The sequence below is a fragment of the Pseudorasbora parva genome, chromosome 5 (assembly GCF_024679245.1).
Source record: "Pseudorasbora parva isolate DD20220531a chromosome 5, ASM2467924v1, whole genome shotgun sequence".
Classification (NCBI taxonomy): Eukaryota; Metazoa; Chordata; class Actinopteri; order Cypriniformes; family Gobionidae; genus Pseudorasbora; species Pseudorasbora parva.
The window spans coordinates 36,831,681-36,849,366 of record NC_090176.1 but is presented as its reverse complement, the minus strand read 5'-3'; the positions used below and the strand labels follow the sequence as shown (position 1 = coordinate 36,849,366).

Here is a 17,686-nt window from a genome sequence, read left to right as displayed (position 1 = left end):
ACGTACTCGGTTACTTTCGTAACCTCGGTTCCCTGAGAGAGAGGAACGAGTATTACGTATGGGAAAACTCCTTTTCTCGAGAATATGAAGCAAAACTTTAATAAAGGTATCCATGTAAAGCGCAGTGCCGCTGAACGGCCATAACTCAGCGCGAGGAGCGCTCTGATTGGCCGGGCCACGGCAACTGCATGAACCTATGGTGAGGCGGCTGAGAGGAACGAGCCAATGGGGGGCGTTCCAGAAGCCCGCCGAAAAAAGGTGCTTATATTTGCATACAGGAGGCTATATAAAGCCCTGATTTCGCCATAGGTGTCAGGTTTTTAGATCGACTGAAGCGATACCTGAGAAGCATAAACACGGCACGGAACGTAATACTCGTTCCTCTCTCTCAGGGAACCGAGGTTACGAAAGTAACCGAGTACGTTCCCTTTCGAGAGAGGTTCCTCGTATTACGTATGGGAACACAATGTAAAGCGCCGTGTGTGCTGACTGACCCAGTATACCCAAGCACATGTAAATAACCCCCGAGACACCGAAGAGGCGGCTATAAGGGGGGATGAAGAACCGGAAGAGTCGGTTCATTTGAACGGCTGATCGGACAGAGTCGGTTCATTTGAACGGCTGATCGGACATAGTCGGATCTTATGATAAATGAAAGTGCTTAAGGACTGAAGTGTACAGGCCAAAACTAAAGGCAATCTGTTTACCAGGGTCAAGATAGAGCCTAAATGGAGAGAAGCCCTGCTTGTAGAGCTGGAACCTCCAATTTATAGAATCTGATAAAAGTGGACGGAGAGGCCCAGCCTGCCGCCGCACAGATATCTTCCAAAGAAATGCCACACGACCAAGCCCAAGATGAGGCCATGCCTCTAGTGGAGTGGGCTTTAACGCCTATAGGGCAAGTCAGGTTTTTAGACTCATATGCCAGCGAGATAGCGTCCACTATCCAGTGTGAGAGTCTTTGCTTCGTGACAGCACAACCTTTAGTGCGGCCGCCGAAGCAGACAAACAGCTGGTCCGACTGCCTGAAGGGGGAGGAGCGCTCCAGATACAGTCTCAGAGCTCTGACCGGGCAGAGCAGATTCGCGTCCTGTTCACCCTGAGATACGGGTAAAGGAAGCAGAGTAATAACCTGTGCTCTAAAAGGGGTAGAAAGCACTTTGGGTATAAAACCATGTCTCGGTTTAAGAACAACTTTGGAGTTGTTGGGCCCGAACTCGAGACAGGACGGACTCACTGAGAGTGCGTGTAAGTCACTCACACGTTTAACCGAGGCCAGAGCCAGCAGAAACGCAGTTTTGAATGATAAAAGCTTTATGGTCGCGGTCTGGAGAGGCTCGAAGGGGGGACCCTTCATAGCGTCTAGAACCACCGCGAGGTCCCAAATAGGGACCGAAGGGGGGCGAGGGGGGTTCAATCTCCTGGCCCCTTTAAGAAAACGTACAATGAGCTCACTTTTCCCTAGTGAATGTCCCGCGACCTGAGCGTGGTTAGCTGCTATGGCGGCGACATAAACTTTGAGCGTGGAGGGGGAACGACCCGCGTCCAGTAGCTCTTGGAGAAAAGCGAGCACTTCTGTTATCTCGCATGAGCGTGCGTCGATATTTCGGACGGCACACCAGTTAGAAAACACTGACCACTTCAGAGTATAGAGCCGCCTCGTCGAGGGGGCTCTAGCTTCCGCTATAGTGTTCATAACTCTGTCAGAGAGGTTTCCCGATACCAGTTGATGGGCCATACGTGGAGGGCCCATAGTTCGGGACTGGGATGCCAGATCCCCCCCTTCGCCTGCGTGAGGAGGTCTTTCCTCAGCGGAATGGGCCATGGGGCTGTGTCTGACAGCTGGATCAGATCGGAGAACCACGTTCGGTTCCTCCAGAGCGGGGCTATTAAAAGCACCGCGGATGCTGTCTCCCTGATTTTCTTGATGGTTTGTGGTAGCATCGCGATCGGGGGGAAAGCATACAGCGGGAGACTGGGCCAGACATGGGCCAGGGCATCCCTGCGTTTGGAGAAAAATATTGGGCAGTGAGTGTTGTCTTCTGAGGCGAAGAGATCCACTTTCGCTCTGCCGAAGGTGTTCCAAATTAAGAGAACCGTTTGCGGGTGAAGAGACCATTCCCCTGGGGGAATGGTTCTCCTGGATAACATATCCGGACCCACATTCAGAATACCTGGCACGTGAGCCGCCCTCAGGGAGCTTAGGTTGTGCTCTGCCCATAAAAGGAGATGCTTCGCCATGCGGTGAAGGGAATATGATCTCAGGCCACCCTGGCGGTTTATGTACGCTACCACCGACATGTTGTCTGAACGAACCAAGACGTGGTGGTTCTTTATATGTGGAAGGAAAGCTCTCAGCGATAAGGCGACCGCTTTCATCTCTAGACAGTTTATGTGCAGCCGCTTCTCTGTTTCCGCCCACAGGCCAGAGACCGGCTTGCCCTCGTGTAGGGCTCCCCACCCCCGGGTGGAGGCATCTGTCGAGACCACTTTCAACTTCGTGACTGTGCCCATAAGCACGCCCCTCCGATACCACTCTGTCCTCGTCCAAGGAGCCAAAGTTTTGACAACGCTGTGGCTCACTTTGACGGGAAAACGGCCCCATTTCCATGCATAAGGAGGGACACGGGCGCGTAGCCAACGCTGGAGGGGACGCATGTGTAGCAGTCCCAGCCTGAGCACTGACGATGCCGAGGCCATAAGGCCGAGCATTCTCTGAAAGTGTTTCAGGGGAACGCGAGTTCCGGCTTTGAATGAAGTCGCCATGTTCTGGACGGATAGCGCGCGCTGTGACGTCAGCCGCGCGTTCATGAGTCTCGAGTCTAGAACAAAGCCCAGAAAAGATATCTTTTGAGTGGGTGACATCGAGCTCTTGGCGATATTGATCCTGAGACCCAAACAGTCTAAATGGTTGAGGAGCCAGGATCTGTGTGTTAGTAGTTCTGCTCGAGACTGGGCTATCACTAGCCAGTCGTCGAGGTAGTTGAGCACCCGCATCCCTTTCAGCCTGAGCGGGGCTAATGCCGCGTCCATACATTTCGTAAACGTGCGGGGCGCCAGGGATAAGCCGAATGGCAGGACCGTGTACTGATAAGCCTGCCCCTCGAAGGCGAATCTCAAGAATGGCCTGTGGTGGGGGGCTACCTGCACATGAAAGTACGCATCTTTCAGATCTATCGTGAAAAACCAGTCCCCAGGGCGAATGTGCGCGAGGATCTGTTTCACCGTTAGCATTTTGAACGAGCGAGTCATTAGAGCTTTGTTCAAATGCCTTAGATCTAGGATGGGCCTGAGCTCTCCGTCCTTCTTCGGAACGAGAAAGTATCGGCTGTAGAAGCCCGACTCGCTTTTGGAAGGGGGAACGGGCTCCACCGCTCCCTTCTTTACCAGTTTCAAAATCTCGGTGCGAAGCACGTGACTGACGCTGCTTCTCACCGAGGTCTCGACCACGGCGCGAAAGCGCGGGGGCCTGCGAACGAACTGTAGCGAGTAGCCCCTTTTTACTATGTTCATAACCCAATTTGATACCCCGGGCATGGCTTGCCAGGCCTGAGCCCGACACGATAGCGGCTGGAGCCGGCGCGGATAAGGGTCGCCTACTAGAGGGAACTCGGTAGCGCTGCCATTTTGTGCTTGAGACATAGAGGGGGTAGTGCTTATGTGTGGCGGCGTGCACTGTGGAGTGGGCGCCGGGACATTTATAGCATGGGTGGGAGGGGTGAATGATTGTAGGAGTGCAGACTGATGTGTGGGCACATTTACTACAGAGAAAAAGCTCTTTTTGAGATTTATTTGGGTCGCCGTGATAACGGCGTTTGTGTGCAGGCGAGTGCGTTTGACAACGGGCTCGTTGGCTGCTAAACTGAGGTCGGCAGTCACCTGGGTGCGGGGGACTGGGAGACCGGGAGGGAGAGATGGGGGTCCGGCCGAGGCGAGACCTGACCATCTCCTTTTTATCCCTGCGGCTAGGACGGCTTCGGAGGCTCGGGGTTCAACACAATCCTGGGTCGAGGTCCCCGGCGTTCAGGCCGACTGCTGCGGTTCGCGGAGCGGGAACGTTGGCGCGGTCCAGAAGAGGAGCGAGGCCGGGAAGGTGGCTCTGCCGGCTTAGCGGGTTGAGAAGGCGGGGGTCTACCTCGAGAGCGTCTCTGGCCTGAAGACGAGCTGGAGCGCTTAGGCAGGAAATGCCTCATAGCCTGCGAAGCCTTCTGCGCTTCGGTGAAGCGCTCCGCGAAACCCACGACTGACGGGCCGAAGAGACCGGTAGTGGAGATGGGGGCGTCCAAAAAGGAGGCTTTGTCCGCGTCCTTCATCTCGGTCAAATTCAGCCAAAGGTGCCTCTCTAAGACCGTCAGGTTAGCCATATTTTTCCCGATGGCTTGTGCAGTGGCTTTAGTGGCGCGAAGGGCCAAGTCCGTCGCGCTGCGGAGGTCCTTCAAAACATCGGAGTCGGGGACAGACTCATCCAAGGAGCGGAGAAGTCTGGCCTGGAACACCTGAAGGATAGCCATGGTGTGAAGGGCCGCGGAAGCCTGGCCAGCGGAGGCATATGCCCGGCCAGCGAGAGCAGAAGTGGTGCGGCAGGGCTTGGACGGGTGCTGAGCCCTGGACTGCCATCCTCTGGAGGAGGAGGGCGGGCAGAGGTGCGCGGCGACAGCCTCCTCGAGGGGTGGAAGAGACTCATAGCCTTTTTCCTTAGCGCCGTCGACAACGGAGAGCGCTGGGGAAAAAGCGGATCTGGCGCGAGCAGAGTAGGGCGACTTCCACGACTTCGTAAGCTCGTCGTGTACCTCAGGGAAGAAAGGCGCGGGCTTCTGAGGAGAAGAGAGGCGGCGGCTTTCCAGGAACCACTCGTCCAGTCTGCTGCGTGTTGGCTCATCGGGCTGGGACCACTCGAGCCCGAGGTCTTCCACGGCCCTGGAGAGCACGCGGATGAGTTCCGCGTCGACGTTAGTTTTGGCGCTCGTGGCGGTCTGCGTCGAAGCGGGGGGCTCCGAGACAGAAGTTGACCACTCGCTACCAGAAGCGGCTGTGGAGAGGCTGTCCTCATCATCCTCTGGCGGCGGGCCACCGAAGGAAACCGAACAGGCCGCTGCATGAGAGGGACGCTGTTCCTCCTGGGTGAAGGTGACCGGCGATGGCGAGGCACGCGGGGAGTCATCCGGCGTGCAGTCGCCAGACCGTTCCGGCAGCCTCTGGTCGCGGCGTTTCTTGTGGCGCGGCCCAGCGGCAGGAGGAGGGACCTGGTCGAAGGTGGCGAGGCGAGCCCGAAGGGTCTGCAGCGCCATCTCATCGCACTCGGGGCAGCCGCCCTGAGAGAGTGCGAGCTGCGCGTGGTCCCGTCCAAGGCATGCCACGCAGATGACGTGACGGTCGCCGCCAAGGAGAGGAGCTCTGCAAGAGCCGCAGGAAATGCGAGGCATTTGAAACAACGCCCCGCGCTCTTTTAGGAGAAGAGAGTATAAAAGGATACGATCGCCGGATGGCGTAGCTGGAACGGCAGAGAAGGCGGAGAGGGAGTCCGTCGTCCTCAGCTGCAGGTTCCGCTGGTGCCTTTTCGACGGCGGTTGCTTCTTCCGGAGGTCAGCGAAGGTATCGCTGAAGGAGATAAAATCTGACACCTATGGCGAAATCAGGGCTTTATATAGCCTCCTGTATGCAAATATAAGCACCTTTTTTCGGCGGGCTTCTGGAACGCCCCCCATTGGCTCGTTCCTCTCAGCCGCCTCACCATAGGTTCATGCAGTTGCCGTGGCCCGGCCAATCAGAGCGCTCCTCGCGCTGAGTTATGGCCGTTCAGCGGCACTGCGCTTTACATGGATACCTTTATTAAAGTTTTGCTTCATATTCTCGAGAAAAGGAGTTTTCCCATACGTAATACGAGGAACCTCTCTCGAAAGGGAACTTGCAATGCATCCCCTGGTCTTAAGATTTTGATCAGGAGTGTGTGTATGCGTGTGTATATATATATATATATATATATATATATATATATATATATATATATATATATATATACACACACACACACACACACACACACTTATTGTTTTATGTAGCCTATTTTGAATTGATTGATTAATGTAAACTTTTTTGTTTCTTGCTTTTTTAAATTGTTTGTACATTGTTTAATTATTAACTACAGTTTTGGTATTTGATGAGTACAAGATGAGACTTAAGATTGATGGTACTTCAGTGAAGGTTGTACATAAAAGAGCCTCTTTGGTTCATAAAGGCTTCTGTTTACTTTTGTTAGTCTGTCTGGAGTAGATTTACTATTGTTTTAGTTGTCTTTTCATGGTGCTGTTTGATCTTTGGGAAGATTTCTGTTTTATATTTGAGTATGTATGAGTACATATGTATTTGTTATAAGTTGCAACTCCTACTCAAAAGAACTGTACAGTTTCTAATTAAAACAAAGTCTTTGGATTGTTTTGAGCTGAGAATTGATGTAGACACTGGTTGGAAAAAGCAGTAAAGATACTTTTAGATGTTTTTAAACTAGAGATTTTTTAACTTTTATATTTGAATAATTACAATATGCTTAATTATACTTCGACGAAGAATAAAGGGTTTTATGGAGTATGTTTTGTCTTTGTACACAATTGACCACACAACTTAATGTATAATAACATGTTTGAGTCTTTTCCGAGCGACGTACACGATAACGTGTCTGTTTTTATTCTGCTTATTTTTAATGCAAAAGTTTGAACCATAGGGTTTGGTTTGAACAAATAAAAAGACGGGGGGAGCGGCCAGACGAGACCACGCAGGGCCCGAAAAGCATACAAATCCTCGGTGGAACGCCGTCATTTGCATCGCCTCATCCTATTGGCCATTTTTATCAAAATGGGGGCGGGCCCTAGGCGAGAGCTTTGGGAAGCGAAAGTGCCAATGTCAAACAAACCTAGATCGCTTATATCGGTCGATTTCAACATCATCTACAGATAACGCACGCCAGTGGAGACAAGCAGCAGCAGCAGCAGCCAGGAGCAAGTCAGCGTTTGGATTAAACCTAGTGAAGCAGAAGGTGCCGGTGGACAGGCTGTTCTCAGGTACGCGGCTTTGCTTGTAAACAAATGTCTTGCAGAACAATGACAATGCTGAACCTCGCTGTAACATGCAGTTGGCCTCAAACATTTATTGTTGTTTAACTGGAAAAGCGTAGTAAACTTCTAGAAATCATAATACAATAATCCATGCATGTGACTATTTGTGTTCTGCCTATAAAGGCCTTGTTTACAGTCGGAGAGGACGAAGTTGATGAACCTGCAAAATTTGTATCCGTAATATTTTTTTTCTTTGCACCGCGGCAGCCCTTTATAATAAAAAACATACCATGGTGGCCCCAGTTTATGATTGCTATGACATTTTGTTGGAAAACCCATCTTAATTTTGTACAGGTCATTAGTTGGATGATCAACTAACGTTACAAAACCAGTTTGAACATCTAAAAACATCTGGTTTGTTGATGCTGCTTTTTTGGGTTGTCTAAGGTGGTCTACTAGCTAAAAACCAGCTATTTAACCAGGCTGAACTGTGACCAGTTGCTAACATTTCTTAGACTAGTATCAACTAGTATATTGATAATCTCCCCCACTCCCCCCGCTACTAAAACAGGTAACTTAGATGCGTATCATTTGAATATGAAAATATTTTTAACCTTGGTTAACTGACTGTTGGTCAGACTAGTTCTTAAGATACAGTCTTAACATAGTGACTGTTTGCAACTGACCCCTGTGGTGGTGGAAACCATGATTACCATAATTCATTTTCTCCCTTTTTGCAGGAATCATGAACTCTCTCTCGGGTAAGAGTGTGCTGGCGCTGTGCAGGGCTTTCTCCAGTCCCCTGTCTCTCCCACCTGCTGTCTTAGGGGCAGTGAGGGTCTGTCACACAGGCGTGAGCTCCAAGGGCACAGTCTTCACCAAAAAACGAGGCTATGATATCACCAGGAACCCCCACTTGAACAAAGTAAGCAACTTTAGGGCTCAACGTGATGTACGTGACAAAGCGGGTATTAGATTGTCATCAGGCGTTGCTTTGATTTTATAACATTTAGTAATGCTAAAGTCCCCAGAGATAAGAAAATATGAAAGTGGCATTGTGAGATCTTTAATCTAAATGCAAAGGCTGCCTTTGACCCCTGCCAACAAGCATTATGAAGCATTAAGAGTGCAGGATTGTTGCAGGATATTACTCAAGAGTTTTGCAAATAACTTTTTGACTAGGTCATGGAAATGTGTCTATGTACATGTTTTTCACATTCTTTATCCTGTTTGACAAGGCGTTCTAGTCCGAATGAGATACAGGATGAGGAGTGGGTATGATTAAAATTGTAGAACTCAAAAGCCATGTCGAATGGAAACAGTTAGACGTAAACAGTGAGTGGAGAATATAACAGGGGAGGGTGGCCATGCTTACTTCCCATTGGTCAGAAATAAATAGATCCAACATGTGATGCATCTACCCTAAGCTGGAGGCTTGCCCAGCGCAGACGCACTTGCAAGGGGATAATTCGTATTCCAACCGGACTGTAGGAGGAGTGTGCATTTTTCTATTACATTCGCAGCTGTCACATGTTGTTAATGACGTTATGGTGCTGTTAACAGGGCATGGCGTTCACCCTGGAGGAGAGGTTGCAGCTGGGAATCCATGGCCTTCTTCCTCCCTGTTTCCTCTCTCAGGATGTCCAAGTGCTTCGTGTCATGAAGAGCTATGAGACACGCATGAACCCTCTTGACAAGTAATCAAACTTTGGTTGAAACATCCAGGACAAACTCAGCCTGATCCATGCCATGATACTTTTGTTGGTCCAAGTCAAGTTACCTCTATTTATATAGAGCTTTTCATAATGCAGATTCTTTCAAAGCAGCTTCACAGTGTTAAAAGGTGCCCTAGAATGATTTGAAACAATATGTTAAATTGTTCTCTGATATCTACATAGAGGGTATGTGGCTTATTTAAGGGCAAAAATTGTCCAGATACAGTTTTACAGGTCCATTTACAACCCTATAAATTGTCCCTAGGATGTAATATTAATGTTGAGCTCTGCTCCGATTGGCTTATTTCAGCAGCTCACAGCTCAGCGCATTTTAGTGAAGCGGCTCGTGAGTCCTGACCGTCCTGAAAGAACACAGACTGGCTAAATGACACTTTACATCAGCAAAACATCTCAAATGGAGATTGATAAAATGCAGCTTACTTGTTTATTAATGTTTTTAGATCATCCAAAAGCGAGAGAGTTCGCGTTTGTGCGGTTGCCAGATTTCAGTAATTAAATCTGAAAACACCAATAAACAAGTAAGCTGCTTGATCAATCTCAATTGACTATCGTTTTAACTTATATGATGGAAAAGGTGACGTTTGCTAGAAGGATCGCATGAACGATCTGTAAGCAAAGTAACGGTATCTACGGTTGTATTTTGTAATGCAAAATAATATTAACCTTTGTCATCTAGACAATGCAGTCTCTAAGAAACTTTCAATTTAATCAGAAATTGTTTAAACAGCTAGTCAATAAGTGGATAAATTACTTACTGCTTGCAGGAATATAGTCGCCCCTTTCTGCAGTTTAAGACGCTGAGTGAAGCTTGCTTGAAATGGGCCGAACAAACAAACGAACAACGTTTTTACTATCTTCGAGTGTCTTGTTTACCATCAGTAGATTCGGCTTGTTTGGACAGATGCAAATGATCCCCAACGCTTACGTCATGGTTGGGTTTATGTTGAGAAGCACTTTTTTTCTGTTGAGTTTTTGATTTATGAGATTTACATTAGAAATAAGAGGCAATGGTGTTTGAGACTCACAGTATGTGATGTCCATGAACTGAACTCTTATTATTTCACTATGGCAAGGTTAATTCAATTTTTCATTCTAGGGCACCTTTAACAGAAAAATAATGCAACCGAATTTGATCCGGTTGTACAGCCGCTCTGGAGAAAACAGTAATGTCATCGTCGAGCTCAGTTCAATTATTATATAGTGTCAATGCGGGCAGATCGGTAATTTAGTTGAATATTTAGTCCATTTCCCATTCATACTCAAAATAACTGTTCTAACTCTACAGATACATATTGCTGATGACCCTGCAGGACAGGAATGAGAAGCTTTTCTATCGTGTGTTGACCTCTGACATTGAAGAATTCATGCCAATTGTTTATACTCCTACTGTGGGCCTGGCCTGCCAACAGTATGGCCTTGCATTCAGAAGACCAAGGTAAGGTATATACATTCTGGACCTGGAAAGACTTGTTTACCCAGACCTATTCTGAATCAAATGCTTTATAAACACTCAGACCAGTCCAACCGGTTTTTCTTAGCTTCATGGGGAAAAAAACAAACACTTAAAGCTACACTGTGTAACGTTTTTAGTTTATTCTTAGCTAAAAACACGTAGTTATTTCAAAAATATATGTGCTCATTAATGTATATTTACTTCTTTCAAGTAATAAAGTATTCTCGTAAGTTTATAATATGCCATTGAAAATACATACGGGTGAGGGGTTCGAATGCTGGTCGCCATGTTGCCCTCCATCTTGAAAGTACATTAGCCAAAGAGGGACATACCCGTAAATTCAAGCTTCACTTTTTGCGTTTTAACACTCGATGGCAGTCATGAACGAGGTCGAACTGGAAGCCATGTTAATCTTGGACTAAATCAGCCACCGTAGGAGTTAAAACGAAATCGGAATTGAGAGGAACAGAAACTAATATTCACTGGATTGTCATATACCTTTATACCGCTAGATGGGGGGGACATATCACACAGTGTAGCTTTAAGGGACACAGGATTTGGACCTTTTCTCTCTCTCTCTCTCTCTCTCTCTCTCTCTCTCTCTCTCTCTCTCTCTCTAGAGGGCTGTTTATCACCATCCATGACAAGGGGCATATTGCCACCATGCTGAACTCATGGCCGGAGGAGGACATTAAGGTATGTGCAGATTGATAAAGTATCATTCCAGTGCCATTAGATGGACGTTTCATTGTATGTGCATTAATAGGCCATAGTTGTGACGGATGGAGAACGAATCCTGGGCTTAGGAGACCTGGGCAGCTATGGAATGGGCATCCCAGTGGGCAAACTGGCTCTGTATACAGCATGTGGAGGAGTGCCACCTCAGCAGTGCCTACCTGTGCTGCTAGATGTAGGCAGTGATAATCAGGTAAAACGAGATTAGCATAATTCAACTACTGTTCAAAGGTTTGGGATCAGCAAGGTTGCTGCTGCTCACCCAGCATTTATTTGATAAAAAAAAATTCAGTAGAACTGTAATGATGTAAAATATTATTACTATTAAAAATAAAACTATTGTAATCTAAATCTTTTTTGCAGCCATTTGAATTTAGCCATTAGTCTTCAGTGTCATGTTTCTTCAGAAGTCATTCTAATATTGTTGCTCAAGAGACAACTCTTATTATTATCAATGTTAAAAATTAAAATAAATTAAATTTACTTTACTGTCACTTTTGATCAATTTAATGCAATATGCTAAGTAAAAGTTATTTCTTTCAAAAAAACAAAAAATCTTACTGACCCGAAACATGGTAGTGCATACTGTAACTGCACTCTATTTTTCATAGGTTTCATTTACAAACATGGTTGTCCTGTTGTCTTCTCTTAACCTATTTCTGTTCTGTTTTTGTTCAGTCCCTCTTGGATGACCCCTTGTACATTGGCTTAAAACACAAAAGAGTGAGGGGCAAAGAATACGATGACCTCATTGATGAGTTCATGCAAGCTGTAACTGACAAGTATGTTTAATATTAATATTCTGAAATGAAAGCTAATTTACTCACCATCATGTTTTTTAAGTAATTGATTTGAGGCTATGTTTTCAGTGAATCAGTTAAACAAGTTCACAAATCCAGTCTGAATTCATTTATCATGAATCCGATATTATTAACTCAAAGACTCAGTTAGGTGGTTCTCAAGTATACAGTTAACTAAGATTATGTGTGTGAAATACGTCCAGTCTGTAAAAATGTGCCATATTTTTATTTCGTTTCAGGTATGGGATGAATTGTCTAATTCAGTTTGAGGATTTTGCCAACAGCAATGCCTTCCGTATTCTCAATAAATACCGCAACCGTTATTGCACCTTTAATGATGATATCCAGGGTAAGTATGCACACTGTAATATAAATTGTATTACTGTAATGATTTGTATTCTTGTCTTGTCTTACTTTAATCAAGAGCCATTTCTCCACCTTTTTCAGGCACAGCTTCTGTTGCTGTTGCTGGGATCCTTGCTGCTCTTAAGATCACAAAGAATAAACTCTCTGACCACAAGTTCGTATTTCAGGGAGCAGGAGAGGTAATGTTCATTCAAATGAAAGATGCTACAACATTTTACTGAGAGACAGCAAATTCAAGACCCAAAAAGTCTAAGGCCCATTTCACACCAAGGACTAACTATAATAAGGATATTGTTCTAAAAATCATTCTAAATATAAAAGTATAGCAGAGACCACACAACTATAAAGACAATGATATCATTAGAATCACTTTTATAATGATTTTTGATCCAGTTGATGAACAATAAAAACAGCCAATCAAAATCCATTCTGCTCTAAGAGCTTGAGCATTTAAAGCGACAATGACAATCTGCAGCGCGCGATTAGAATAAACAAATAATATCTTTATAGTTATCTTGGTGTGAAGTGTGAATGGGCCTTTATGCAAGTTGTTTCAGAATTATCAGATGGGTTTGGTCTGTCACATGATTTAGGCTGCTTTGGGCATTGCTCACTTACTGATAATGGCCATGGCAAAGGAGGGCATATCTCATGCTGAGGCTGCCAAGAGGATTTGGATGGTGGATTCTAAAGGCCTAATTGTCAAGGTAACAATCAAACCTGGCTAGACTAGCTTGCCTTTTTTTGTCATTTCTTTCATTTAAGCTATATTTGTCCTCCTACTCAACATCTGAATATACAAATGTATGTAGGCTTAATTGAAATGTAAATGCATAAATTACAGCAATAAACTGCCTTTTGAACACTTCCAAAATTAAACGTTATACCAAAACTGTAATTTTGTGTCATTTGGTCTTTTAGGGGAGAAGTCATCTGAATCATGAGAAGGAAGAATTTGCACATGATTATCCACACATAAAGACTCTAGAGGAAGTGGTGGAAACGATTAAGCCCACAGCTATAATTGGTAAGTGTTTGATCCCTTTCTTTAGCAGTGTTATTTTAGTATTATTCATATACTATCATAGCATTTATTGATATTTTGAAATGGCTTTTATAATTTTTATTTATTTATAATTATCTATAAATATTTTATTATAGTTTTTTGTCATTTTATTAGTTAAAGGGTTAGATCACCCAAAAATAAAATTGACCCCATTGTTGTTCCACACCCGTAAGACCTCCGTTCATCTTCGGAACACAGTTTAAGATATTTTATATTTTAATCCCAGAGGATATGCAGTCTATGCACACTATACTGTCCATGTCCAGAAAGGGAATAAAAACATCATCAAAGTAGTCCATATGTGACATCAGTTAGTTAATTAGAATCTCTTGAAGCATGGAAAATACATTTTGGTCCAAAAATATCAATAACTGCGACTTTATTCAGCATTGTCTTCTCTTCCGTGGTCCTCAAATAAAGAGTCAAACGGCCATGAATCAGTGAATCGATCAATGATTCAGATCGCCAATGTCACGTGCTGAAATCACGTGACAGTTTTTATTTTATTTATATTTTTTATCTGATATTTGTTTATTGTAGTTTATTTCAGCTGTCAAAATGTATTTTTGTTTTAGTTAACACTGTTTTAAACACGCATACCTTGGTTTTATTTAAATAATTTGACAGCGAGTGTCGGACCGATTGGTTGTTTATGAAACTGAAGGATTGCAGATGTATCTCGTGTTTTATAGTTAGAATGGTGCTTTTATATACTGTAAGAATTGCAATGGCATATTGAAGCCATTAGGGGGCATACATGTTTAGATTTTTACAAAAGTCAATGTGTTTCTGTTTATAATGCCAAATGCATAACACTTTTACTGTTTGATTCCCATCTACAGGTGTGGCTGCTATCAGTGGTGCTTTTACTGAAAAGATCATCAAGAACATGGCTAGTTTCAACGACCGTCCAATTATTTTTGCCCTCAGCAATCCCACAAGCAAAGCTGAGTGCACAGCAGAGCAGTGTTACACGCTTACTGAGGTAATCCTCACTGAAATTAAATTAATAATACTGATGAAACTGGTCTCTTATTATAGAATCCCATATAGCCATTTAGACCAAATGCTTCACATCAATTAAAAGGGTATGTGTGTGTGTCACAGGGAAGGGGCATATTTGCCAGCGGAAGCCCCTTTAAAAAGGTCACTTTGGCTGATGGGCGCAGCTTCTACCCAGGCCAGGGAAACAATGCTTATGTGTTTCCTGGAGTAGCATTGGGAGTCATCGCCTGTGGTGTTCGCCACATATCAGATGACATTTTCCTTACTACAGCAGAGGTAAATGCACACAAAGCTAAACGGAAAGACAACAATAGTAAATGTGAATTTGTGCTTCAGTAGACAACATAACGATTACAAATGTATTCAATGTGAAAGCAAAAATTAAGGCTTTGATTTCTCTTTTAGGCAATATCTGACATGGTTACTGAGGAGAATCTGGCAGAGGGTAGACTGTATCCTCCTCTGAACACCATCAGAGAAGTGTCCTTCAAAATTGCTGTTAAGGTCAGTAACTGTTCCAATATGATGAGGATGATGATGTGGATGAGGATGATGACTTCAAAAACAGGTCTCATTAGCCAACTCTGCATTTCGGCCCCCATTACACATGTAATGAGACCATGCTAAATTAAGTAATTTATAAATTTAGCAAAGTAGGTTGTAAGAGCTGTCGGGTCGGATTTTACAGTAAATCAGTGCTGTAGTTACTTTTTCAGATGTTAGTACTAGTGTTAGTGAACTAAAATAAAAATGTATTAGCACACAGAACAAAGTGGTTATTGTATTAAACTAAGAGATTAGTTCTTAGCCAACTCTATTTGTGACACAACCAGTCATAAGTCACACATGTATATTTGTAGCAATAGCCAACAATACATTGTATCTGTCAAAATTATCAAATTTTCTTTTAAGCTAAAAATCATTAGGATATTAAGTAAGGATCATGTTCCATGAAGATATTTTGTAAATTTCCTAACATAAATATATAAAAAATGTATTATTCGTAGTAATATGCATTGCTAAGGTCTTCAATTGGACAACTTTAAAGGCGATTTTCTCAATATTAAAAAATGTTTGCACACTCAGATTCATCAACCAAATATTGTCCTATCCTAATAAACCATACATCAATGGAAAGGTATAAATCTAAATTCCAAAACACCTACAAGAAATATGGAATGAGATCATGCTAAATTTAAGAGATTTATTAATAAAATAAAATACACTATGCTTAAATGTTTGGGGTCAGTATGTGATCCCAAACTTTTAAACATAGAAGTTTAAAAGTTGAGTAATAATAATATATTTATTATTCAACATATATATATAACACACACACATGTGTGTTGTTATACACGTGTGTGTATATATAACTATTATACTTTAAATTATCAATAATTAGTTATAAAAAATGGATGATTTTTGTCTTTGCATACGTTTTAATAGCAAACATGAGCAAATCTGTCACTGCGCTCTGCTGTAAAGCAATAATTTTGTTCACCGACTTTTCCTCCCAAACCCTTTTTTCTATAGATCGTGGACCATGCCTACAAGCAGGGCATTGCTTCCTGTTACCCTGAACCCAAAGATAAAGAGGCCTTTGTTTTATCCCATGTCTATAACGCCGACTACGACTCTTTCACTCTGGATTCATACAGCTGGCCCGGGGATGCCATGAAGGTTCAGAACGTGTAGATTATTACATATACTCATATCAGTCACATGCCTTATTTCTCAGTTCATAATCATCTGATGATACACACTCCAGCTCCAGGCCACCCAATCCTAAAACAGTAGCTTCTCCCACTGATTTGATGTATCTGATGTATCCACTGCAGGCTAAAAGCGATAAAAGAATGCAGTCTTCATTCAAACTCAAAATAAAGGTCAGTTCAAAGGGAAAACAATGCAGCTATGTTTGAAGAAGTCACAAGCACTTTCCCACTTTAATCAGGCATGTTTCTCAGTGGTCCTCTTCTCTAGTATATTTGTTCTACATTATTGTTCTGTCAGCTCTTTCGTTTATTTTTAACCAGGTATCCACTCCAACTATTTAGTGCTCCTGCAAAAATGAAAATATCAGTGTAGGGAGAGATTTATTTTTTTTGTACACAACTCCCACTGAGAAATGAAAGACTGTTTGGTCTGAATGTTTGTATAAGAAGGGATTTTTATTAGGTAGGTAAAGTAGCTAACCAATTGACTGCTGTGTGAATTGTCATTTTGCTATGGATTTTTATTTTTTACAAGTTTCTCCTGTTGTCTACACCAAAGTTTGTCTAATTTTAAATGCATAATTGTCACGTATGATGAATACTGGAAATGGTTAGCTTGGTTATATCTGTTTATTTAAGTGTCCACCTGAGAAGTATGTTATTTTTCTCTGTTCATTACAGAATGTGGAATTGTTTTAGGAATTTAGGAATATGCTTTGCTTATTAATATTACAGCTTGATCATGGAATTTTATTTCCAAATATTCAAGGAGATTTTAAAGGGACAGTGACTTTTAAATAAACAATTCAAAAAACAAAATGGATTTTATGTGTTATGATATTGAGCTGGCTTTGGAATGAGTGGTTTTCTCTTTAGCAATTGTTTTTGTTTGCTGTCAAACTAATTTAAAGGGATATACTCGGATCAAAACAATTATAACTTTACACATTAAACAATACGAGAACATTTTTAAATTGTAATTAAGATTACAACTTTAATTTCCCAATTTTTGGTAACACTTGAATAAAATAATGGTCATTCATTAACATCACTTGACTACATTAGGTAACATACACTGCACTTATAAACCATTTATTTATCTTTGTTAATGTTAATTTCAACATTTATTAACATAAATTTTTATGACCAATTAACATGCCCGAATCATGCCCTCAATTGTTTTGTGTTTACATACCTAATGCTAGACAAATCACCAAGTTTTATAATTTTCAGATGAAGCTGTGATTTTAAAAAATTCAAAATGTGATTTATAGGTTCAGTTTTTTATAGGTGTGTGTGAGTGGATGTGTCAATATCACACTCTTGATGGTTTAGTGTCACCCCTTTACTGCTGTGTACTTTTTTTCAGCATTGTGACCGATTTGTAGATTGTACACAAATATTCAGAGAATTTGTGTTTTTGGCGATTTTCCATTCCCTATTGTCAGTCATTTTTGACCGAAGACAATGAACTCTACTTTTTTTTTTAACGACCAATTAGCATGCTCGAATCATGATCCCTAGTTTTTTTGTGTTTACATACCTAATGCAAGAAAAGTCACCAAGTTTCATATCATTCCGATGAAGCAGTGATTTTTAAAATTTCAAAACAGAACATTTTCTGGTCAGAAATGACCGAAGAGCACCAGAGGGTTAACTTATCATGCTGCTAATAAGGAATAATTACCTAAAATCTTCATAGCCACACTCAAGTAACCACCCAATAGACTAGCATATGAAATAGATATGTATGTTTTTTTT

General features: G+C 42.9%; 1 protein-coding gene across 1 annotated transcript; it reads left to right on the top strand.

The window, feature by feature from the left end:
* The first annotated feature begins 6,845 nt into the window (after positions 1 to 6,845).
* On the top strand, positions 6,846 to 16,622 carry me3 (malic enzyme 3, NADP(+)-dependent, mitochondrial). Its single transcript, XM_067444148.1, has 15 exons — positions 6,846 to 7,055; positions 7,790 to 7,974; positions 8,613 to 8,746; positions 10,071 to 10,220; positions 10,859 to 10,934; positions 11,005 to 11,166; positions 11,652 to 11,755; positions 12,013 to 12,122; positions 12,221 to 12,318; positions 12,733 to 12,846; positions 13,061 to 13,166; positions 14,048 to 14,190; positions 14,313 to 14,486; positions 14,616 to 14,714; positions 15,744 to 16,622. The coding sequence occupies exons 2-15, from the start codon at positions 7,795 to 7,797 to the stop codon at positions 15,903 to 15,905; spliced, it is 1,812 nt and encodes a 603-aa protein (XP_067300249.1). The 5' UTR covers positions 6,846 to 7,055; positions 7,790 to 7,794; the 3' UTR covers positions 15,906 to 16,622.
* Positions 16,623 to 17,686: the final 1,064 nt, after the last annotated feature.